This window comes from Excalfactoria chinensis, chromosome 7 (assembly GCF_039878825.1).
Source record: "Excalfactoria chinensis isolate bCotChi1 chromosome 7, bCotChi1.hap2, whole genome shotgun sequence".
In the NCBI taxonomy this organism is placed as follows: domain Eukaryota; kingdom Metazoa; phylum Chordata; class Aves; order Galliformes; family Phasianidae; genus Excalfactoria; species Excalfactoria chinensis.
In genome coordinates this window covers 16161177-16185469 of record NC_092831.1, presented here as the reverse complement: position 1 = coordinate 16185469, position 24293 = coordinate 16161177, and the positions used below count along the sequence as shown (strand labels likewise).

At 41.0% G+C, this 24293-nt stretch overlaps 2 protein-coding genes across 7 annotated transcripts in view; both read right to left on the bottom strand.

Moving 5' to 3' along the window:
* CSRNP3 (cysteine and serine rich nuclear protein 3) overlaps positions 1-12282 on the bottom strand; it is a 93663-nt gene extending 81381 nt beyond the window's left edge. The window contains exon 1 of one of the 4 annotated variants that reach the window (XM_072341293.1): positions 12145-12282. The gene's annotated coding sequence lies outside the window, so the exon portion shown is untranslated. The other 3 variants (XM_072341284.1, XM_072341288.1, XM_072341287.1) reach the window with 3 other exon arrangements.
* A 3438-nt stretch (positions 12283-15720) lies between these two features.
* The window catches only part of LOC140254928 (sodium channel protein type 2 subunit alpha), a 67085-nt gene continuing 58512 nt past the window's right edge, over positions 15721-24293 (bottom strand). For all 3 annotated transcript variants that reach the window (XM_072342090.1, XM_072342091.1, XM_072342089.1), the window contains exons 22-27: positions 22302-22583; positions 20898-20951; positions 19662-19799; positions 18449-18553; positions 17138-17408; positions 15721-17047 (exon numbers count right to left, since the gene is read on the bottom strand). In XM_072342090.1, the coding sequence (XP_072198191.1) occupies positions 15852-17047; positions 17138-17408; positions 18449-18553; positions 19662-19799; positions 20898-20951; positions 22302-22583 (2046 nt within the window). In that variant the 3' untranslated portion in view covers positions 15721-15851. The remainder of the gene's footprint in view (positions 17048-17137; positions 17409-18448; positions 18554-19661; positions 19800-20897; positions 20952-22301; positions 22584-24293) is intronic.

Sequence of the window (24293 nt, the reverse complement as noted above, 5' to 3'; positions counted from 1 at the left end):
AAGATTTTCAGCTGTTCTATTTCATCAAATAAAACAGATTTTTTTTTCCTCTTTCTGTTTCATTCTATTCCATATCTAGTTCATGCCTCCTCAGTGCACATGCCAATTTCCTTCCTAGAGCCATGAAGGATTTGCTTATCTAAAGACAGAGCAGCTAAAATTCTTTAAAGATAAATCAAGAGTGAAAACCGCAACAATGTCTGACATCAAAGGAGATCACTGGTTTGTTAAGCTCTGCAGCCAGTTTTTCATTAGTGGCCCTTACTTCATATGTACATCCAAAGCAAGTCAAGACTGCCTTTTCTTTCTGCAATCTGGCATAGGATGCGTTGCATTTCTCTGTTCTCATATTTAAAGTGCTGAGCAGCACATTGCACAGCAGTTTGGTTTCTTCCAAAATGCAAACTTTTTGCAAGTAGAAGAAAGAGGAGAGATAGAAAGAGAAGAGATGGTCAGGGGATAAAGGTACACCGGAGGACTCTGATTATAGGTATCACCTTTATCTCCACCTGACAATCCACACAGGCAGTCATAAAGTAGGTGACTCCCAGCAGCCACATCAGGTTATGTAACTTTTTGATAGTCGATCAAGCTGTAACTTGATGTATTAACTTTAGTAACTGATTACTGTATATCTCCTCTGTAAAGTGTGAGAGCAGCTCAGGTGCACTTGTTTAATGAAGACTCAAATGGAGACTGATATTTGGATAAAGCCACAGTCAGATATTTGAGTTTCAGCAACTTGTTCATCAGGATTAGGCATTTGCTTAAGAAAAATGGTGGCTGCTACCTGAGTCAGGAGCAGTAGAGTCATCACCTAGAAATGCAGAAAGCAGTCACATACCCAGCAGCATAATGGCTGCCCTGAAAGAATGTTATGCTGACATCAGACAAAACTTCACACAAGTGGCCTAGAAATAAAAATCTTATTCTTCATTCAATTAGCAAGATTCCTGGGAGATACTTAAGGTACCACATATTAGATTTATCAAATGTCCTGAGAGAGACTTTGTAACACTTTGATTCTCAGTGCCCGACATCCCACCAGTCTGTCATGACCGGAATGTGCAGTTTAAAATACAGGCCAAGAGCTCTGCCCACACTCCAGATATCCTGGAGCCTCAGGAACTCACATGCAGGCTCTGTTCTTCCTTAGGAATTTCATTTTTCACAGTCAAACCATTAAAAACAAACATACGTACATAGTAACATCCCCTCCTCCCCCAGAAAAAAATCAAAAACAAATCATGACACACTACTCTAGGAAAAAATGCACGTGCCGCTACAAACTGGTAGTAGCATGGTTAGGAGAGGCTCCTGAAAACACTGCATGTGAGCTGCCACTCTGGGAGATGCTGTCAAGTAATTTGAACAGCAGTGCTGAAAGATCTGTCAGCAGAACAGCAAAGGGCAACATGTCTAAAGGAAGCTAAGAAAGCCCAGCGCAGAGCATTCGTTTGGTGTCAGAGATGATGCAGCCCAGGACAGACAGCCACTGTCAGTGCCTGGATAGAAGATCTGCTGTGGAACTAAAGTAAAAAAATGACCAAGAACCTGCCTACAGTCAAAATGGCTCACACAGCTAGGAGGCAGGAGCTGCACCAATGGCTTACATGGTTTACAGCAGGAAAAGGTCCAACCTCTCAAAAGATTTTGTTTCAAAGGTAGAAGACAAAACAAACAAATAAACAAACTAACTAAAAAAAAAAAAAAATAAAACTTAACCTTGTACACAGGTCTGCTCTCTTTTTTAACTCCCTCATGCAACAAACACTAGAATTGAGAACACGGAAAAGAGAGATGGTCATTACCATCCAGTTGATGTACATCTGATAAGCTGTGGGGGTGGAAAAGAAGGTCGATCTGGTATTTCCTCTTATAGACTGGGATCAGCTGTTGCTGAACCCATATTATTACTACAAAAAGCCACATCCTGCATATCCAGGATGCTTCACAAACCAACTACTTTCCTTCCTACCAGGAAGAACATTTCCTACTGACACCTCTGAATTGGAACTTCTGAATTCCAAGTTTTGACTTCCTTAAACCCAGAATAGATTGCCAGCTCCCCTTTCTTTTTGCAAAACAACCATTCGAGAAAGTAGCTATTACAGTGAGCAAAAAGTGTTTCAGTGGCTCTCAAGAACATCTGAAATCTAAGCAGATGCTTGCAGACAGATCCTTGAAAAGAGATGGGCTAAGCACTGCAAGGCAACAACACAACTACCTGAATTTCACAGCCTGTTGATTCCCTGCAGCAACTCAGCATCAATAAGGAACATCCCAGTATGGTCCCAAGAAGAGTGAACACCATCATAAGAAACACGAGGAAGTGAAGAGCGAACTACATATGATTCATCAGTGTGCACTCAGTGCTGCCGCCTGGAAAAATTCTGCATGGTCAAAAGAACTGGAACCCAATCATGTTCTGCTATAAAATGCAGGTCAAGCTTGCTCACATTTCCTTAACTTCAAACTGCATCCACTGCAAGGAAATTGTTCATTATTTATGACTGACAGCAAATGGAGAGTTGAGCCTTCTTTCTCACAATTGGTGGACAGATGCCATAGAAATCACCATAGCCTTAGAAATCACCAAGGCACGTAGGATTTCAGCAATCCAAGTTTTAAATAGTGAGAGGCTAGCATGTAGAACATCTGCACAATCTCTGAACACAAAAGAGCTCTGAAATCAGAAATATCACTGTACAAAAATACAGCAGACATACAAGTTATATTGGCTTAAATGCCCTACTGTCTGCACTTACCGAAGCCTGAAGGGATGAATGTTCAGGCTGGAGAAGCAGCCAGATAATTACTGGAGATGCACAGCAAAAACACATCACCCTATAGTTCAAGAATCTGCACAGCTTCAAGAAAGAACAGGATTATTTTACATTCAGGCAATTTTACTTTTTAATAGAACCTAGAAGACCGTGCCATCCCTGGGGCAGCTCTGCCTAACAGCATTTTTCCAGTTTAAAAGAGTAAGAAACCAAGCCTGTTTTATATGAGGGTACTAAAGAGTGGCCACACGGGTCAGTGGATCTGACACTTGACAACATGGTACTTTAGGTGGAATTTTCATAGGGCTGTAAAAACTATTCTAAGATAGTGAGGAGAAAAAAGGAGCTGTGCAGTGCAGCTGAAAAGTGATAGAGCCCCTTCCTCTATTTTAAGAGAAACAGTACCACAGACCTCTGTTACAGAAAGCAATGTTTTCTTTAGCCCTCGTTAAACAAACTCAAAACAAATTCTCCTTTCCTCTTAAAAAACAAAGCTTGTGTAAGAAGACCAGAAAGTTCCATGAAAATACTGCCAGGTGGGAACAAATCTCAGGGCAAAATTGACAAACACATCCAAGGCAGACTCAGTTTCACCTTACAGAAACAAAAGCTGCATTAACTTCAGCTCCCCAGACTCCCACCCACTTACAAATATCTATCTATATTCCTTCCATCAACCTAGCAGTGCAGTCATCTGCCTTCAGAGAAATCCAAAGTGGTACAAAAAAAAACACCACAACAGAGAGAAAAGGTAAGTAAAGAACTTCTGCACAAGAGCATGCATGGATTCCCAGTAATTCATCTGCGGCTATCTTTGAAATCTCTGTGCTAGGAAGCAGCTTATTTCCAGTCCCAATTCTTTATATACCAACAACTAAGCCAGGTAAATTCTCCCCAGATTCAGACATCTACTTCTCAGAACAAGTGACAGCAAATAAGCCAACCCTGAAACATCAGTTTTTAAAAACAAGTTTCTTTCAAACCATAAACAAGACTTCATGGATGAAAGATAAAAGTAAGCACTCCTGAACAAGTTCAGCTTTTTGATTGTTTGGTTTAAACTAATCTACATTCTACTTCTGGGAAGAAAAAACAAAAACAAAACAAAAAAAACACCACTTTTCAGGTGTAGCAGCTCTACTGATAAGCACACTGCTAGCAGAGCATGGAAGAAAAAAGATGCAGTACTCCTTTCTGGAAGGAGCACAGACAGACTGACACCAAAAAGATCACGGACAGCAAGGTGAGGGAGGGATACCACTGTGTTATCCTTTTTTCTTTTTTTGGCTGTGATGGATACATTGTGACACCTTACTTAGTCACCACTACTGAATACCTGGAAGATGTCTTCTTGTACTAGTGTACCACCAACTTGATGAAACCTTTAAGCTCATTTTGACTCAAGGCAGTTCTGACCTTGCTGGCAATTATGCAAATACATGCGCCAAAAAAATAAATGAAAAAGTTTGCATGCACCTCAAGCTGCCTGAAAATGTTCAATCTTTTATTAATAATGACTGCAATACATATCAAAGACCATCTGTACTTGGAAAGTATAAGATCCTTCACACTCCTCTTAGGACCACAGATAAGGTATTTTATAGAAGGAACTACAACATCAGTGTAATACTTCTATTTCTGTCACAGGACCAAATTCCATATCCACACTTAAGTTTGTTTAGCAAGCATAAGATTTGCAAAGGAGTTCCAGAAGAGAATGAAAGAGGAGTCTAGTCTCTGTTTCCAAAATGTTGTATCAGCCCTGCAAACAACAAAGCATGTCCAGCTATCCCTTTGTGCTGCTGAATAACCAAATAATTGGGTTTCAGTGCTGTGCCCCTTTTTGTCTGCTTTCACCTAGGAGACAGGCTCCAGCTCAGCACTGCCTTCTCCAGATTACTTTGTATTACAGCACACTTCTGGAAAATGCAGGTGTAGACTTCATTTTCAGAGTGAGGAAAGAACAGTAACCAAGTCTCACTTCCTTAGGAAGCATTCTCCAGTACAATGAATAAGTCTCATCTGTAAAAAAGAAAGCATTATCACACTAGGAGTCTACCCACAGATGATAGATCAGAGCTGTGGATTCTCACACGTACACAGCTGACCATACACAAGAAATTCAGTCACACTACTTTGCGAGTATGCTCACTTTAGCCATGTAGAAGACACAGCAAAATGCAGGGTGAGTGAGCTTTTAAGTGTTACTTTAAAGGTTGGAGCAGTACAGAACCATCAAACTGGTTTCCCGAGCTGCAAGTGCCTTATCAGCCACCTCCAGGGCAGCACCTGCCTTCCAAAAAGGTTTCCCTCAACCACAACCTTCATGGAAAACATGTCGAGAAAAACATCACGGCTGGCAATGAAAAGCAGCACAGCAGAAAGCAAACATGGGGTCATTCTAACCAAATTACTCAAGATGCATCAAACAAGAGACAATAAAATGTCACTAAGCACACACATCTATTTTCAGATTGATAAAAATTCTTAAGCCTTAGCTAGGAGTAATTGTGAAGATCCCGTCAGAATCTGCTCTAGTCTGCATCCCTGTGAATTGGTAATACTTCTGGTGAAGTTAACGAGCAATTGATGGTGGAAAATAGGCTTTTGTTCAACACTGGGAGACACAAAGTCGAAGAATCACATGCAGTGATAAGTCACTCCGAGTCTCCCATATTTAGAACTCAGATGCATTTATAATCAGTATGTCTGTATAAGGGAAAAACATATGTTAGACAAAGGTCTATTTTAATCGCTACAAACTTACCAGTGTGTCTGTTACAGGCCTCCTTGTACAAACCAAGCCAAACCAGACCTTGTCTCAAAAATCAGGCTAGGAAGGTAGCTGGCCCAGCAGTAAGGGATGAAGCACGCAACACTCATTATACAAGATAACCTGAGGGCAGCAGGCGTGGGAAAAATATGCCTTTGTGTCCCACGATCAGACAGAAAGTTAAGTTCCGTGCTGTCACTGAGTCAACACAGATGACAACAAAGATACTTCTCATTTACAGCTACAACAAGAGGGAAAATGCTGAAGGTCAGCCCAGGAACACACATCGTACTCCTGTTACACACTGATACAGCAGCAACAGAGCATTAAGTGCTAATGCAAAATGTGTTTGTAAGCAAACAAACTGCGATTTGTCAGTAACTTCTCCAGGTACCAGAGAGCAGTGCTAAAGAAAGCCTCCCCGCTAAAGAGATAACACAGAAGAGGGCAAAGTGTTTTTACTGCAAAGTGCTATCTATGGATTAAAATTTAATAGAATTTGAGAATGAACTGGAAGATACTGCAAAGTCAGTTCAAATTCCTGCCAAATGAATACTAGTGATATTTCAACCTACTAATACATAGAGCTAACTGAATGCTTCCATGGACAGGATGAAAACGTTCTGCACCAAGTTAAAGTTTGAGATGAACTCTTGTTACTCGGTGCAGATTAAAAAATACATCTTCAATCATGAAAATCATGAAAATCTCTAATCATGAGTCACCAAAACAAGGCTAGGAACAAGGTTACATATTCCAAACTTTAATCTGTTTAAAAATCAATCTAACACTGAGGTGCAAGTAATGCAATCATTAGAAGATACTTCAATAAACACGGTATTTCACGCCAGTCATAGGGTATGGCAAGAGAGTACGTTCATTTTCTTACATAAAGCCAAACAATTTTAGCCACATTTATGGCATTTTTCTTCCACTTTTATCAACATTTACAGACCTGGTTTTCGACAGCCATGTAGGGAAACAGGAGTTTTGAAAATAAGTGAAAGTGTTTGTGCAGCAGATCACACTGGCATCCTTGTGAAAACTGATTTGCCCACATCTTCTCAGGGATTTTACTCAGAAGCAGGAGCTGAAACAGTATCAAGTTGAGTGTTTCATCAGTAATATACCAGATACTGGCAAGAAAGCTAAACCAGTCAGCCAACACAAGCACTACTGAAAGCCTTTAAATTACCTTTATTTAGCACAAAGTATGATTTTTTTTTTTTTTAAATAAGCATTTTTATCAGACTGCACCTAAAAGAGGATTGAATTAATTCCTTTTGACATGTAGCTGTTGCGAAAATGTAAGCCACGCTACATTCTGATGGCACTCCCTTTAGAGGCACTCTTTATAAGGGAGGTGCCATCAGCGAGCTCCTCTGTGAGACCATCAGCTCGGTGCAATCATGCACTGACACCTAGCGAGTACTTGCAGTTAGGGAATGCTGCTCCTTGTCTAATTGCCCAAGCAGGACAAGTGTCACCAATGTATTTATGCTGACAAGACGTTTCACATATGAGCTATATTCTTCTTCTAATCAGAGAGACATTAAGATGTGTAGTATTTACTGTACACTGGCACAAGGCACACTCTCAATAACGGTACATGTCTTGAAATCTCCTTCACTGCTCATGGCTCTGTGGCTGGCTCCCCACAGCAAACGGTTTTGTTTCCATTATACAGCAGATGGTGTCAGAGATGATCTGAAAAGCCTGTAAATGTGAACAGCACATGCCAGAGAGCAGCAGAGATGGCAGCTGGAGGATTTATAGCCAAGAACGACCCAGGGTCAGTGGCTGTGTCACTGCCCTGTCATTGCCTCCAATGTGCCTCAGGAGAGGTAGCAGCTGGCTGCACGGCCTCCACACCCAGTGCTCCAGGGTTACCAGCCACACAGCCTCAACTCATACAATAGAAAAGACCTGAGATCACAATTCACAGCTCTTCTTATTCATTAACTGCACACTTAAGGGATCCCTTCTCCCAGACTTCAAGCATTTCTCAAGCCTAACTCCCAAGCAATCATCTTCCCTTTCAAATGTCCAGGGAGCACAGCACAAATTGCACAGTGAAGGACTCCAATGTGCCTGGTATGACAAGCAAAACCAGAAAGATATCACAATAAACTTTCACACTCACACAAAGGAGCTGAGGTGGGGAGCAGTGGCAGAGGTGGTGTGCAACACACTACCAGATGCTATTTGTCACCATGCACAGCTGCACACTCATTGTCATAATTCCTACATTCACCTCCTAATCCAACTGAAACCCCAGATGTGAGGATGCCCACACACCAAGCAAAGCACCCTGAACGATACACTTCTGCAGGCTACAAGCTATCGCTCATCATCAGTGCTCTGCTGATTTAAGAGCCTTTCTTCATGAGAAGGATAACACAGAGGGCCAAGCAACATGCCGCTACCTCTCTTAATCTACCCTCTAGAAAGGGAAAATAAGAAAAATTCAGCACTGTTAGGGCAGTTCAAGTTTCATTTGTAAAACCGGTATCATTCCATGCTTCAGTGAAGAATCACCATGCAACCAAACCATGTAGAACTAGTGAGAGGCCTTTTACAGATGGACATTTGGGTGAAGTTATTCCCCAAACACTGGGTTGCTGTTCTTACAACACAACAAAAACTGTACACAGCTGGACAAGTAGCTTTGGCTGCAAAGCTTCATTGCCATGGTTCTATAAAAACCCCATGTGTGTGGTGATGGTGGCAAGGAGAGACAGAGGACTCCCAGCACAGACCACAGTGAAAACCAGCAGGCCACCGGGAACAGGCTTTGCTGCTAATGCATTCTGAGATTGCATTTCAGACTCACAAAGACCTGTAGTATTCAGAGGATTTCACAACACAATTACCTAGTTTGCACAAGCTGCTTCCTTCAGTAACCACATCATTCCTATTTTCTTCTTCATCAGTTACCAAAAGGGGAAGAGAAGGGACAACAGATACTGCAGGGAGTGAAGCTCCACGGCCTGAGATGGGCTCAGTACATACCAATACTCTGACCACAACCCTGGGCCTTACCCCACCTTCATCAGTTCTTCTGGGCAAAACCATTAACACCTTCATTTGAACAGGTCAGCATCAGCACACACACATGAAAACACTTTACTGCGATTGTTCACAAATTTTTGTATACGGTTTATGTACAGAATGTTGCGGTTCTTGTGTTAAAATGCGTAAGCCCATTTTAATGTGCGTTGGAAATCATGTCCAGCAAGCCGAAGCAATATGTGCTGTAGCCAGTGCAAATCCTGAGCAAATCTGCTCACAGTGTTTTATATGTATATCCAGTGTTTACAGCTGAGGCCCCGTGTGCCCACCTGGCAGCAGCAGTTTTCTCCCATAATTACAGTGAGCCTTACACAATTTTCTACCATCTCCTACACTAAGTCAAAAATTAAAACCAGTCCCACCAAACAGGAATTTGCATTTCCATGCCATCTTACAAACAAGATGCAGGTTATTAAAAGGGGGATGGGACGAGGCCAGGATACGAGGGAGCCTGCCCAGCTCCTTTCACAGATCAAAACTGCTTCTGCAATAAAGGGAACGTACAGCTCCTCACACCGCATACAGCTTCTGTTTTGCAGATCAAAAATCCCTGTTGCCATGGGAACTGCTGAATGAGTCCATCACGGCACAGCCAGGCAGGATCCTCTGCTGAGCCACCACTGCCCCTGGGCTTCTCAGCACAAACGCTCCCGTGTGCTCAGCCTGAAAGCAAAATGCTCCTTTAAATCTCACTTGCAAACCCCCTCCCACAAATATCTAGCAAACCTTCAGTATAAGTAAGTGACATATATCTGTCGTTTCTACAGAATAAGACAAGCAAAGCAGAGTTTAAAATAGATGTATTATGAGCGATATAGAATATCAACTTGTGTATGTGTCCTAGATATGCTCGGTACAAAATGCACACCAATGGCTTATACTGTGCCCACAGATGCATGTGTCAGTTAACAGATCTTAAATAAAATTAAAAGGCTAAAGTCCTTGAGACATATGCCAAAAAAAGAGCACTGCAGAAGACAGACTACGTAAAGTGGGATTTCAAATGCAATTGCTTAACGCAGCAGCTCAGGATTAGCTATGCACACAGCCTGCCCTCTCTGCCTCCGCTGTCCCCCGGTAACAAAAGTAGGAGCCCCCCCTTTGGGACAGCTGCTCCCTGCAAAGGGAGGTGAGGGACCTGGGACCAGCACCAGACCGCACCACACCATCCGCAGCTGAGCACAAATTGCTCCCACAGGTGTAACAATCAGCAAAACAAATGCCAATCAAAGGATCCCTGCAACAGCACAGAATCGCCATGCAACCAAACACACCTGTTGTGGCACTGCGTTACAGCCCTTCAGAGACTCTAGATTCATTTTTCTGTTGAATACGTACAGTGACATCAAATGTCTGGAGAATGCAGAACTCAATCCGTTTATCTGCCCGAACACGGCGTGCTGATCACACAGCGCGCTAAGCAACAACTGCCCCTGCCAGAAGCGGTGACTGCGGCTCGCTCTCGCACACCCATCCCATGTGCGGCTCAGGGCAGCTGACGCAGCTCGACCGAACCGCTCCCCCGGGCCGAGTCCGCCCCGCGCCACTGCTGGGAGCCGCTCCGGCAAACGGCCCGACGGCAGCGGGCGGGACGGAGATGGAGTCAGAGAAACAGCGACGGTTCGTTTGCAACAATTGCAAATATGTTTAAGCTGAGCTGGATGTCAAGCAATTAACAACGAAGTGAAGGAGCCCTGTGTGCAGCACTCCTAACGGTGGTGTTTTATAATCCTCGTGGTGTGTTCGTGGGGTAATTTTTCAGCATTAGAACAAATAGAAGTGTCTGTGTCCCAGGGGTGACAGTGAGGTACAGGGCTCGTCCATTTAATAAGTCACTATTTCTAAGGTTCACACAAGCACGAGCAGCCGTCTCTGCTGCCAGAGCTGCCAGCTGCCTTTCTCTCAGGCATATTACCCCAAATTTAGTCGCTATCGACCACCTGTAAAGATTCCCCTACTTACGTTTCACTAATAAAAAGTGGGGAGGGAGGAAAGGAGGAAAGAGTGGAGGGCAAAGCACGGCCCCGCTCCACTCACACACAGCACGGTAACCATAGGGACGCACCTCCCTGCAGGACGGGGGCTGCTGCCCGTGCTGCTGCTGTGCAATCAGTGCCACCTGTACCGACCCAGTGCGCGCTCTCTACAAGGCGTCTTGCTATTCAGTTCCAGCAATTAACTAGCGGGTGCGTTACACCACCACAGCTACAATCTCTCACAGCTGGTGCTGATTTCTGAGATCGCTGTGCAACGAGCAAGGCGGGAAATAATTTAGCAGCGCGACGGACAGACCGTGCTCGTGTGCCTCATGCCCAGGTGTGCCATAGCAGGGAACAGCCAATCCCACCGCACACAGACTGCCCTGCTCCAGCCAGGGCAGCTCCGCTCTTAGGAGACAGCTGTGTTCCTCAAAGGATAAAAAAGTACACGGATCCAACCAGTTATGTTTGATACACCTATGAATAAGGTTTGCGTAGTCACAAAGATAATAAGAAGCCACCTCTGCAGGCTCTGTTTTTCTTGCTTTGCAGTGCACTCCCTGTCCTAAAAAAGTCAAGTAGGGGGTCAACTCGTTTGGTGACTTATCCTCAACTAGCAAAGCGAGCAGCCGGGCCGACGCGAGCCACGCTTCGTACGGCAAGCACCGAATGAAGACCCTGCCACAAACAAAGGAGCAGCCGAGCAGCGGCCCGCAGCCGCGCGGCCATCGGTCAGCACGTGCGGGCCGCCCGGCGCCGTGGGGCTGCGGCCTCCCCGGGGTGCAACTGTACGCGAACACCTTCACTCCGTGCATGAGTTTCTTTCCCGGAGTAGCAGCGATAACTGCCACCAGCTGTACAGCGCGTTTTCCTCGTACGCTCTAATTTAAAGTCCCATTCTCCCACCGGCACATCGAGAAAAGAGAGGCTCGCCGCTCTCACCTGGCGGCCATTTGCGGCGGCCGGCATCAGTCTCCCGTGCCCGGTGTCCCGCACTGCCCGCGGGACGCTCCCGCACCGTGACGGAGCGAACGCGGCGCCCGTCGCCCCGCGGCCACCCGCATTCCTGTCCCCAGCAGCTGCGGCCTCCGAGAGCGCTCCGCTGAGGAGCCACGCGCGTCTCCACGGCCCCGGAGCGGCGGCCTCGAGGCGCCCCGCACAGCCGCCCTCGAACGCTCCGGACACCGAAGGGCTGCCGCCCTCGGAACGGCCCGGGAGCCCCTCGCGGAGCGCTGCTCGCCCCGTTCCCGCACCGGGAATCACTCGGGGCATCTCTGACCGTCACCTCCCGCGTGGACGCGCGACGCATCCGCATGTTCTCACCGAGTCCGCCGGCCCCGCGCCGCCGTTATCTCCCTCGCAGCCACACCGAGCAGCTCCCGCAGGCCTCCGCTGGGCGGCCGTTGGGCTCGAGCCGCCGCTCCGAGTCCTCACGCAGCCCCGAGCGGCGCCCGCCTCCTCCGCCCGAGCTCCCGGCCGCCTCTCCGCTGGGGCTGCCGCCGCTCCCGGCCGCCTTCCGCCACGCGCCGCTCACCTGCCCGCCCGCCGCCTTCTGCTACCTGCCCGCGGCCGCCGCGCGCCGCTCTGCGCTCCGCGCTCTGCGCAGGGTGGGGCGTCGCGAGCTGCAGCGCGCGGAGTGGCCGCGAGGCGGCGCTGTGGGACGGGGCGGGTGGCGGCGGCGGAGCGGGGCCGCGGCGGCGGAGCAACGCGCGAGGTGCCGGTGCCTCTCGGTGCGGCGGACGAGCTGCAGCGATTGTGCAGGTGTGCAGGCAGGGCGGGGCGGCCTCGAGCAAAAGCCAGCCTGCTTGTATTGTGATTGCTCCTAGGCTTCTGTTAAAGAGCCCACATTATTTCGGGATGGTGTAACTCATCTGACACGTGCCTTTTTTGTCGTACCTCTCCTGCCACAAAACGAACCAGCCAGAGCTTTGAGGCGTTGCTCGTATTTCTCAGCTCTTAATGTATTTAAATCAGCACTTGACATTTACAACTAAGCAGATTTCTTTCCAGGAACGGCACTCGAGTGCAATTGCTGCCTCCAAATATGGCTCCCCTACTTCTGCTATTGCAAACGCTACTTTTTTCAGAACCACGGGTGACTTCACAAGGATGTACATTAACACTCCCATTAATGCACTCAGACAATGGTCACACCTTGCAGTCGGAATAAAGCCTCACAACACTATCCGGTCCCTCCATTCTACAGAAAATGGCTCTGTTTCTGTACAGGCTACATTGGAAGTCTGGTTAGAAAGACCTGGATCCAAGGCGCTTTCTCAGAATACAGCCAAGCATCTCCTGATGGATGCCATGAAACTGAGACCCAATGAGGAATGTCAAGACTGATGCCATCAATGCACTTTTTTCCCCCTCAATTCCACTGCCACCCCACCTGTTTAACACCCGCCTCCTACATCCCCATAGCAGCGCTCCCACAGGCACGTGCACAACACCCAGTGTGTACACCAGCTCCTTGGCAGCACCGTGTATAAATTCTCCATAGAAACATAACATTATAGTCTTTTTATATATTCTAATTCCATTCAGCATCCTAAGATTTAAAAGAGATTATTAATGTTGTCCTTCACCAGAAGTTCAAGTGAAGCTTCTGCTGACTTTCACCCTCTCCTACCTTGAAGTGAAAGAATAAACAATAACTATTTTACGAAACAAGATTCTCCTTATAATACAAAGGTAATTACTGACCTCAAATGTAAAATATCACTGAAATACATCGAATATCACTGAAATGATACATACTGTTCCGTAGTGTCGGTTGCTGGTTCCTTTAACATCTGTTTTCCTAGTTCTCTCAGAACACCTGACATGAAAAAAGGGTTTAACATATCAGGCTCATAAATGTCATCCTATCCTAGAACAGATTTGAAAGGATTAATAAGCCATTGAGTCAAAGTGCAAATCAGATTAGAGATCTTTCTGAAAGCATACAGCTTCAACCTTTTACTTCCCACGTCATCATTAGCAAAATGAGTTTTAATTGCTATTCCTTACTTCTGTCCTTTAAGTATTCATATTTTATTGCCACAGCACCTCTTGATAGCCACAGTCAGTAGTGATGAAAACAAAGACAGAACAACTGAATACAATAAAAAATGAAATCTTTATTCTTTTGGCTCAACTGTAATGTGGTTTACTGGTCTTTATGGTATAGCATTTTCCTGCATGCAGTTCACCGACACACAAGTCAATAGTTTTTTGTAAAAGGAGGAGTCAACATCAAATTTTTGCTTGTGTAAGAAACACAAAATGTCCTGATGTGATCAGTTATACAAGTTTGCTATTTAATTCCTGTGGAAAAAAAAATAAACATTGTGGATCCCATATTATATTTAGAACAGTTCTAGTGCAGCATGAATCAACAAGAATAAGAATAGTCTATGTAAACAAACACTGGTAAAGATTTCATGAATAAAAAGACTACCTTGAAACTTCTGATGCAGGCAGTGCTAGAATTTTAAACAAATCTTCCCCACCACATTTCAATTACAAGTTATATCTATTTGGAAGCAAGTGCATTTTGGACTCAGTTTGAAACTTCACATTAAAATATGTGCAAAAATACAGTACTAATAAAAAAGCAGAAACCTAAAGCTACCCCATCCTCTCCTTTGTTTCTTAGTTTGTGAAGTTCTTGAATTAAAAAGTGCTATGGATAGAAAGTAAGAAAAGTGACGGTGACATCAACCTGAAGATAATTATAATTTCTTATTTTATGTACAAAACACTGAAAAAAAAATAAAATGGTATTTTTACAGTATTTATATTTTCTTAGAAAATTCTATCCACGTATTTTCATCAGATTCAGCAGTTTGCAACAAATCCTGTACAGTCCGACTATACACCGTACAGTACTCACTTAACATTTTAGAATGCAAAGCAAGAAGCTGTTGAGTAGCTGCAAACTATTGCTTGATGTCATGAAGGAATGATGTCTGATTGAACAATTTGTTTCACTTAACCACTGAGATATGGCTTCCCATATTCGACTTTTAACAGTGGAAGGAGTAAAATTACAGCAGCAAAGGCAAGTTAAACATGCATCAGTGATAGCTTCCAAACTATCTATAATGGTACAGAATATTTCATCTTAGCTCTTGAAAGCTTGCAAACTACACTTATTGTGGTACATATTTGATGCAATAAATATTGTGCACAGGTCATTATTTGTTTGCTCAAACATGCACCACAGGATAAAATAACTATTTACATTGACGGTACTTTTTTAATCAATACATACAATGTCAACCTTGCTGAGAGCAGAAGATGGCTAAACGATACTGCAGGGTGAGGCAGAACAACTTCATAATCCTTAAGTTTTGTGGGGTTTGGTAAATTCAATTTCCCAAGTTCAGGTAAGATGTTTTTCTTTACAGAAGAATACTTAAACATGGACTTCAAGCCTCTTGCTAAATTTTGTATGCAGAGTTCATTCAACTAGACTTAAACGACTTATGAAAAAATAAAACATCTGTTCTATTCTTGTAGACTATGGGAATTTACAGGCACATTAAGATCTGTCTGGATGAAATACTGGATGTGTACTGTTTTTAAGCACCTCAAAATATAGAGCCACCCTGAAACATGGAAGTAGTCAGACTCTGCTGCTTTGTGCGACGTCATGTTTTTCCATGCATGAACTACAAGTGCAGCATGCCTTCATGCAGATCACTTCTGTCTGTACATTATAGAGAATCCGAGAGTAGAACACCTGGTTCTCATACCCCCTTCCCCAACATAAAACCCATTTACAAAAATAGTCACATATAATAGTAAACAACCTGTGAATTAAAAAATGATAAATTCACCAACACTGATTTCTGTAAAAATATGGCAGATGTGGCTGTTGAAATGCAAACAGTGGATACAATTTTTGTACTGAGTGTTTTATGTTAAACACAGAGATTCCTAGGTCCGCACCTTTTTTAAAACCAGTCCCTACAGTCTGATTGGCCATTTTATCTTCTCTTCAGCAGTGTCAGCTGGTAATAAAAACAACAACCTCCTGTCAAGATGTTACCCTGTTTTACAGAGTTGCAGTTTGATGACGAGGGGTCACTGTCTCGTTATAGGCACTGACCTTCTATATATATATATATAATTATATATATATTTATATATGTAAAAACTGTCAGTTTGGCATGTACCTCCTACAGGAGTCCTGTGGACACAAATACATATTTTCTCAGCCTGTAAACAGTTCATCACAAACAGAAATCTGTGTTACTTTTTACTTTCCCTGCTGTCTTTACCTTTATCTTCTTTTTCTGATTTGTCTTTTTCATATTTATCCTTGTCTGGCTTCGTTACACTATCATAGGATGGTGGGGAGGTTGTAGATGGGGTCATATCTGTTTTCTCCGGAGTGGAGTTCTCATTTAATTTATCCATAATCATATCTTCTTTCATGGGCAGATCATCCTCATCTTTGCCTTTATCCTGATTAAATATACATGAAACTTTCTTGACTTTCTGCCTTAAAAGATGACGTCTGAAAGCACGTTGAATAACAACAGCAGAGACCTCCTCCTGTTTCCGTTTTAATGTGGTTGTGATTGGTTCATAGGAGACTTTGGAAGGATTGGCTGCCATAAAACGATCTTCCATCTGTATTCTGAGGGCATCCATCTCCCCACTTTCCCCTAACACACGCTTTGTGAAAGCAAACAAGATGTCAAGGCAGTGAATTCTGTCACCGCTTACCATGGGCAGATCCATTGCAATCAGCTGGACCTTGTTTGGTTTTGCTATAAGAAGAGGAGGATCTAATGAAGCTGCAAAATCTGATAGTTTGCTGAACTCTATGAATTGTGTTGCATCTGGATCGAACTTCTCCCAGACTTCATAGAACATCTCAAAGTCATCCTCGCTCAAGGGCTCAGCACTTTCTTCAGTTGCAACACTGAAGTTCTCCAGGATGACAGCAATGTACATGTTCACCACCACCAGAAAGGATATGATGATGTAGCTGACAAAGAAGAAAATCCCAACCGAAGGGTTGCCACAGTCACCTTTAACAGAGCTCCCTGGATGATCTTTATGAGGGTCACAGTCCGGCTCCCCGCTGTTAAGAATTGGGGCTAACAAACCATCCCAGCCAGCAGATGTGGTAATTTGAAACAGGCAGATCATGCTGTTGCCAAATGTTTCAAAGTTAAACATGTCATCAATCCCAACTTCCCTCTTAACGTAGGCAAAGTTGGACATGCCAAATATCGCATAGATAAACATGACTAAGAAGAGCAGCAGGCCAATGTTGAACAGAGCAGGAAGAGACATCATCAGAGCAAAAAGCAGAGTGCGGATTCCCTTTGCGCCTTTAATGAGACGCAGGATGCGACCTATTCTGGCAAGTCGGATGACTCGGAACAAAGTAGGGGACACAAAATACTTCTCAATCATCTCAGCTAAGAACATTCCTGTTGAAAAACAAGTTGAATTAGTCAATGATAGTACTACATTTCAGCTCCCCCAGAATTAGCCATTTCATGAAAATCAATTGTTCTTACCCACTATGGAGAGAATGACAACTACAAAATCAAAAATATTCCAACCGATGGTAAAGTAGTAATGGCGAAGTGAAATCAACTTCAAGACAAATTCGCCAGTGAAAAGTACGATAAACACAAGGTTAATCCAATATAGAATGTTTTCCATGTCTTCACTCTGGTCATCTGTTTCTACCATCATTGTGACCATGTTAAGGCAGATAAGTATCATGATACTGATATCAAATGCTTGTTTTGTTACAAAATCGAAGACCATGCCTTGGAATTTGTTCTGGGGAAAAAGAAGAAAAATTAAAAAATATATATTTATTATGTTATGCTTGGGATAATTTATTTTTTTTTCTGAATTGCTACAAATTAATTAAATCTAGCATATAAGGGGATTTCATGTCTCCTATAAAGTCCTTCATTTGTATGTATTTTCCAGTTAGCACATGTAAACACAAATCAAGCAGAAATGCAACTACGACTACAAGGATTAACAGGAAGACTTCAAAATACTCATTGTGCAGTTTTTAAAGTTGCAAAGGTCAATTTTCTATCTCAAACAAGTTCACTGTAAGCTTTTGTGACACAATATTAAATTAACTCTTAACCTGGCAAAAGTTGGGGAAAAAAAAAACACAAGGAGGTGTATTGTTAAGAGGCTGATTATCAATAACACTTCATTTGTCCTAAATCTTAAGGGAACACAGAAAAATTTCAAGCCCAAAGTTCAGTGCTCTTCATGTCACCAAGATAACCTCTATAATATCTTGCATTTTCAGCTATAGAGAATTTACTGATGGCTGAGTGGGCAGCTCAGCTGGTTCCACAGTAGAACTGCAGAGCTGGAATCACTGCCACATCTAAACTTTGCTCTGATGTGCCAGGGGAGAGCTGGAGGGAAAAAAGAATTGCATGGATTGTTCAGCAGAAAGAGGTAAAACGATGTTTTGTTTTTTTTTCAGGCAGTGTTATTGTAACTTGCTCCCAGTCTTCTTTGATGACTGAAAAGTCCTATGCCCTAAAACTTTCACATATCTTGACAAATATGTTGTCAGAGCTGATCGTTTTAGTCATTTTCTTTGTTCTGAAGAAATGCCACATATAACATCATTGCTATCCATGAAGAGAAAATGTAGGGGGAAAAAAAGGAAAGGTAAAGAATGCTTCATGTTGAGGCTACAAAAGATAAATATTTTGGATTTCAGATGAATAAGGCTTTTCTGTATCTTCCCCCCCCCCCCCAGGTTACAGCTTAATTGACTCTAAGACATACCCAAAACTGTTTTTAAATAAATGTAAAAAAGAAAAGATTTTTATTCTTACTGCTGGTCGTGGTATAGGCTTCTGTGGTTTCTTTGAACCCAACTTTTTCATTGCATTGTAGTATTTCTTCTGTTCTTCTGTCATAAAAATATCTTGACCTCCAAAGTAAAGCAAAGAGACAAAAACTGGTTATAATCAAATATTTCTATTGATTACTTATAAACAGGAATACGAATTAGTAATAATCACTCTTATTCACATTCTAATCTGTGGGAAAATTAGAATAGACATTTAAGTTCCCATTTATCTTGATTATTAGAATATAAGTAATAAAAATGGCTTTATAAATGCCACTTTCAAAGTTTAGGTGTTTTGTTGTTTTTTTTTTTGAAAAATTCTTGAACTTTAAATGTTTGTGATGGACTTCTGGTTTTCATCTGGGTCATACATAAAATAGGAACCTTCAGGAAGGAGAGATGCCTTTTCTTTGTTCTACTGAGGTTATTATGGAGACACAAATGAACAAAACATTCCAGTCCTGTGCTCTTGTTTTTCCTTTTGAGTAGATTTTAGCAAAATATTATAACTGACCTCTGTGATACCAAAGGTAGACACGAAGTTGGTCATACAATCATATATCACAACTTTTATTTTCTAACCACAAATGCAGGACTTGAAGCAGAAGGTCATGAAAAAATTACATGGATTGAGTAGGAAAAAGAAGTCAATTTCTCTCCATCTCAACAAATTTCAATATATGACTCCAGCAGAATTTTCACCAGTTCACCGTCCTGACAGATAATTTAACTAAGTTCTCTTGTTGAAACACTGCTGCTTTTTGAGGCAGTGTTGACAAAATGTGAAGACTAAAGAGACAACAACTACATTTATTAAAATGTTTACTCTAATGGTTCAGAAATCTAGCCTGCTGAGCTCTGAGATGTGACAACAACATAACCAAGAGATTTTACAGCTGCATTTAAGTATTTCAGTAGTTAGCCTTTTTATGATCTTGTTAAAGATTCCAATCTGAAATCCACATCTTTACATTAGCATTGAATATTTCACTAACCATGGAAAGAGTTATGGTGTCACTTGTCTGTCAAACATTTATCAAGACAAATTGTACTGCTTTAATCAACTTAATGTATTTAATATGCAAAGAGAGTTAATTTATCTTAAAATAAAGCCTGAAAAGAAAATAAAGTCATTGTTTGTGGACCAAAAAAATCAACTTTTAGCTTTCTTCTATGAGTAATGAGGAAATACTTATCTTTTTTTTCTGTTGGTTGAAATTGTCTATGATGACACCAATGAAAAGGTTCAAGGTAAAAAATGATCCAAAGATTATAAAGATGACAAAGTAAAGATACATATACAGGTTATCTTCGTACTTTGGCTGATCCAAAACCTGCAGAAAGACACAGACACTAAGCCTTAGTTTAAATGTGGACACAGAGCTGAGTAGCTGCTATTTATAAAGCAATATTCTTGACAAAGGACTTTGCAATTGAGCTTGGTACTTCATTTTCCAAAACTGTTAACTCACTGTATTACTGTAGAATAAATATTGAAGGGACAATTGTTTTAAATGAGAATTACTATCCATCCGAATCTGTGCACAATCACAAACATCAACTTTTAAAGCTGTGAACATTTTAGTGTATCTTGTGGGAAGTTTGTAGAGCTTCACAACTACAGGTACTAAGTAAGCTGACCTGAATTTTAGTATTTGTTACATGAGCAATCAGTTATGTAGAGCTTCTGTTATTGCTGAATACATCAGTGCTTTGTCAGACTTTTTCTGCAGTCTACCCTAATTTTAACCTGAGTTTTTTCTCAAAAACCTGAGCAATGCAGGTCATTGTTTCTTGCAGCTTAATTGGCCTAAGGTAGGCTAAAGAAAGGCATCCAAACAATGTTTAGAGTAAGCATATTTTCTTGGTACAGCTATGCACATTTATTGCATTACAACAGACCTCCTGTTGTGAGTATGGCTTACAAAAATCTTGGAGCTTTAGAGTTAGAGCACAGTTTGCACCAAGGAAGCAAGGGGAAGACAATTCACAGGCAAAGTTGAGAATAGGAACTGTGCCCTGAAGAGCTGTCAGGCTGCTTGCAGAAGATAGTTAAAATCTCACCTTTAAAAAAAGATCAGTAGTACAAACCATCATCTCTGAGCTGTGTATCCATGCCCATTTCCAAATGTAATTAATACCTTAACGCACATAATGAGAGGAGGAAAAGGCATTTCATGGCAACAGTTCAGTCTGCTGCAGAATTAAAGAATCTTGGTCCAACTGCACCACAGAGAATTTGGATCTTTTAGGACAGTTCCTGTGCTTTCTTCATCTCTTGTATATTTCCTATGGTTTCAGTTTTCTCTCAACTGCAATAACTCCCTGTTCTCTCATTTTTACTGTTATTTCTAAAAGATGCTGTTAAAATTATGTTCTTATGTCTTAGAGCTTATACAGTCAAACTGGTGGAATCAAGGGAGTATACTTACATTACGAGAATCCACAGCTGCATACATGATATCCATCCATCCTTTAAATGTAGCCTATAAACAGAACACTGGTGTTTACCTCATGCTTTTCCTGGGAAATGGCTTATCAGAAAAATTTAAGAATAGGTGTGTTTAGGGCTCATCCAAAACACCAGCTCAGTGTAATATTAATAGGCAATCAAACATTGTACGTTTTATTCATATATGAGAATCACAAGCCATTTGTAATGTCTGACTGCAAAGGGCACAACCTCTATTAAATTACGAACTTTTATGTATAATGGATAACACGCAAGACAAGTTAATTTCTTTGTATGAGCAAAGTAGGTATACTTGATATAGATTCAAAACAACTTGAGTAACTTTAATTGTTTGATTTTCTTATGTTAGCCACTACAGCCTCTATCCTTTGTATTATTTATGTAGTGTCACAGACTTAGTCACACTTAAAGAGTTATCCCCAGTTCTTGGCTGTAATGGATGACTCCAATCAACTGTTGAGTTTTTGAGCAAGAGTTCAAATTGATTTGATTTTTTAGCTCACAGAAATGAATAGCACTCTGGATTAGGAATCACTATTTTTCCTATGTATATGGCAACAAATATGTCATAATTAATTTACACTAATTAGAAATAACATAGAAAGGAAGAACTAGCTTATCATTTATGAGGAAGTACCTCCCTAAAATGCATTGCACTGTATAAGCACAAGCGATGCCAAATCTAAAGAACATATTAAAGCCCTAATAATCAGAAAGATAAGAGAAATTTATTTAATTTGGAATGTATGAATTCACAGGATTTTTAGAATTGCTGGCAAAGTATCTTGGGGAGCGTGTTCTCATATAGTAGTTTTAAGCTAGAATCTTGTAAAATATATTAAGAATTTTAATCATATGTAAGTTCAATTTTAGAGAAGCTTTACAAGCAGGATTATATCATTAAAAGTTAATGATTTTTATCTCAGCTGTGAGAATTCTGAAAGCACCAAACTTTCACATGTGGCCCTGCAAGTTCAGCTCAACTTCCAACAAGTAGAACTGCATGATATACATAATCGAACAGAAAAACAAGACTGATCTATAATCAGATGAACCAAGATGCAAGAATCAAGATGTATATTTGAAGAAGGGTTAAAAATACACTCTATACATGTTAAAAATCCATTTCTGCTTACAGTTTTGCACACAGAGACGTGCATATGCACACATATATACTTATATATCTTTAAAACACATACTCCACAGTTTACTTAAGGATTTTTATAAGCATAATGCCAAACAAAGAAGTGAGGAAAAATATTTCTATCTGAAATAAACAAATAGAAATAACTTTTTTTTCCTGTTAGAAGTAAACCACAGAGATGTAAAAAAGAGAAATAGAAATTCATGAGTGGTGACTTACCACTTGAAGTAGAGAAAGGTAGCCAAGGCCTACATTATCAAAGTTAACTTTCACATTCTTCCATCTGGCAGTTTCATTGTTTCTAATGAGCTCCTCACATTGGCTATAATTGTTGATTTGGCTGATATCAAATCTCTCATCTGTTGTAGTGTTAACACAGTAGTAAAATTTTCCAGCAAATAGATTTACTCCCATGATACTGAAGATCAGCCAGAATATAAGGCAAACAAGAAGCACATTCATAATGGATGGAATTGCTCCTAAGAGGGCATTTACAACCACCTGGTGTACAAATGAAACCAGATACAGTGTAAGAACACAAACACTACTATCTTCATCAGACTTACTTAAATGCAACACTCTGCTTTAATTCAGTATTCATCTGTATTATACTTTTTGGATCATAATATTAAACGAGTTCTGAAGAAAGATAAAGTATCAACACAATTAGAAGGGAAACCATACGAACAGAAGCAAATGGAAGCTTTAAATAATGGGAAAAAAAAAAAAAGAAAAGAAAAAAAAGAGAAGAAAATATAAAATGAACTCTAAAAACAAGGAACATTAATCAATTACTTTAAAAATACATACTTAATATATGTCTACAAAACAGTATCTGTAATATCTCTAGTGACTGATTGCATCAAGCACAAAAAACTTTTACATTTTTATTGGATAAATAGTCCAAATCAGTATTAGTGAGCACATTTTTAATTGAAAGTAAAGTTAATACTTCTTTTAACTAAAACTGAGGGATGTATCCATGTTCATTTGGATGGCTATATCTAAAAGCAGAAAAGCAGCAATGTTCAAACCAGGAAACAGGCAGACTATCCGAACACAAAAATGCTGGTAACGAAAGCATCAGATAAGACTTAAAGAAGATTTATTTAAAACTGAAATTCATGAACTCCTAAATCAGGTAGCTTTGGTCTTAAGTCTGTTTGCAGTGAAGTAGTAACTATGGAGCAACTCTGCCTACATTTCCAAAAGAACTGAATCAGTTCCATAGAACCTAATGTAGATTTTGTTTAAAAAAAAAAAAAAAAAAAAAAGCAGGACATCAGGTATTACATAGATGTGATTATAGATGACTCACTCAGGTTATATGATATAGGTAGTACAACAGAGCACACTAGGCTATCCGTTTCTAATTGTAAAAAATGTTGGCATTATGTCTAAATGGCATAATGTTTCATGGGTTTCATAGAATTCATTACTTGCAAAATTAGTCATCTACGCAAATCAACTTTCATCCATATCTATTTTATATGACTGAAAATAAAACCTTCCAATTACAGTAGGTGATGATCTACCATCCTGTATAACATATAGTAGACATGGCCTAAAGAAAAGAAGTAATACCTCTTGGACTTTCAGGGCTCCATTTATGTCAAAATAATACCTCTTTAGGTGATTCACCCTTTGGACAGTACTATAAATTTCATAGGACATCAATCAAAGCTGTGTGATGTTAAATTTAGAAGCTGGAACAAATTAGGTTCAATACAAGTTATTCTCTGATTCCATTAACGCACAGAACACAGGACAAACTCTCCCATGCTTTTTGCACATCTGGATTATTATTATTATTATTTTTGCCACATAGTTCAAATTGTACACCACAATAAATATTTATTTCTAACAGGGAAATTTTAAAAATCAAAATAACCTGTTAAACATAATAAAATACGCTTAGCAATATCTATTATAAATTAATAAGCAAAAACAATACAGCATTTTATTGCTTCTGAGCAGGGAAGAGATTAATGGTGAATCTACTCTCAGTGTTTCAGCAGTGATCTCTTATGCTGACTTGTACCCACAGCTTTGCCAACGATGTGTCATTGCAGGGCTGTGAGGAGCAGCCCGACCTAAAGATATTCTTACCTTAATAATAATGTTGAATTAATTTGAATTGGAAATCTACAAAGTCATTGATTTTAACTGGAAGTCTGACTGGAATAATAAATGGCTACAGATTTTTTTCCA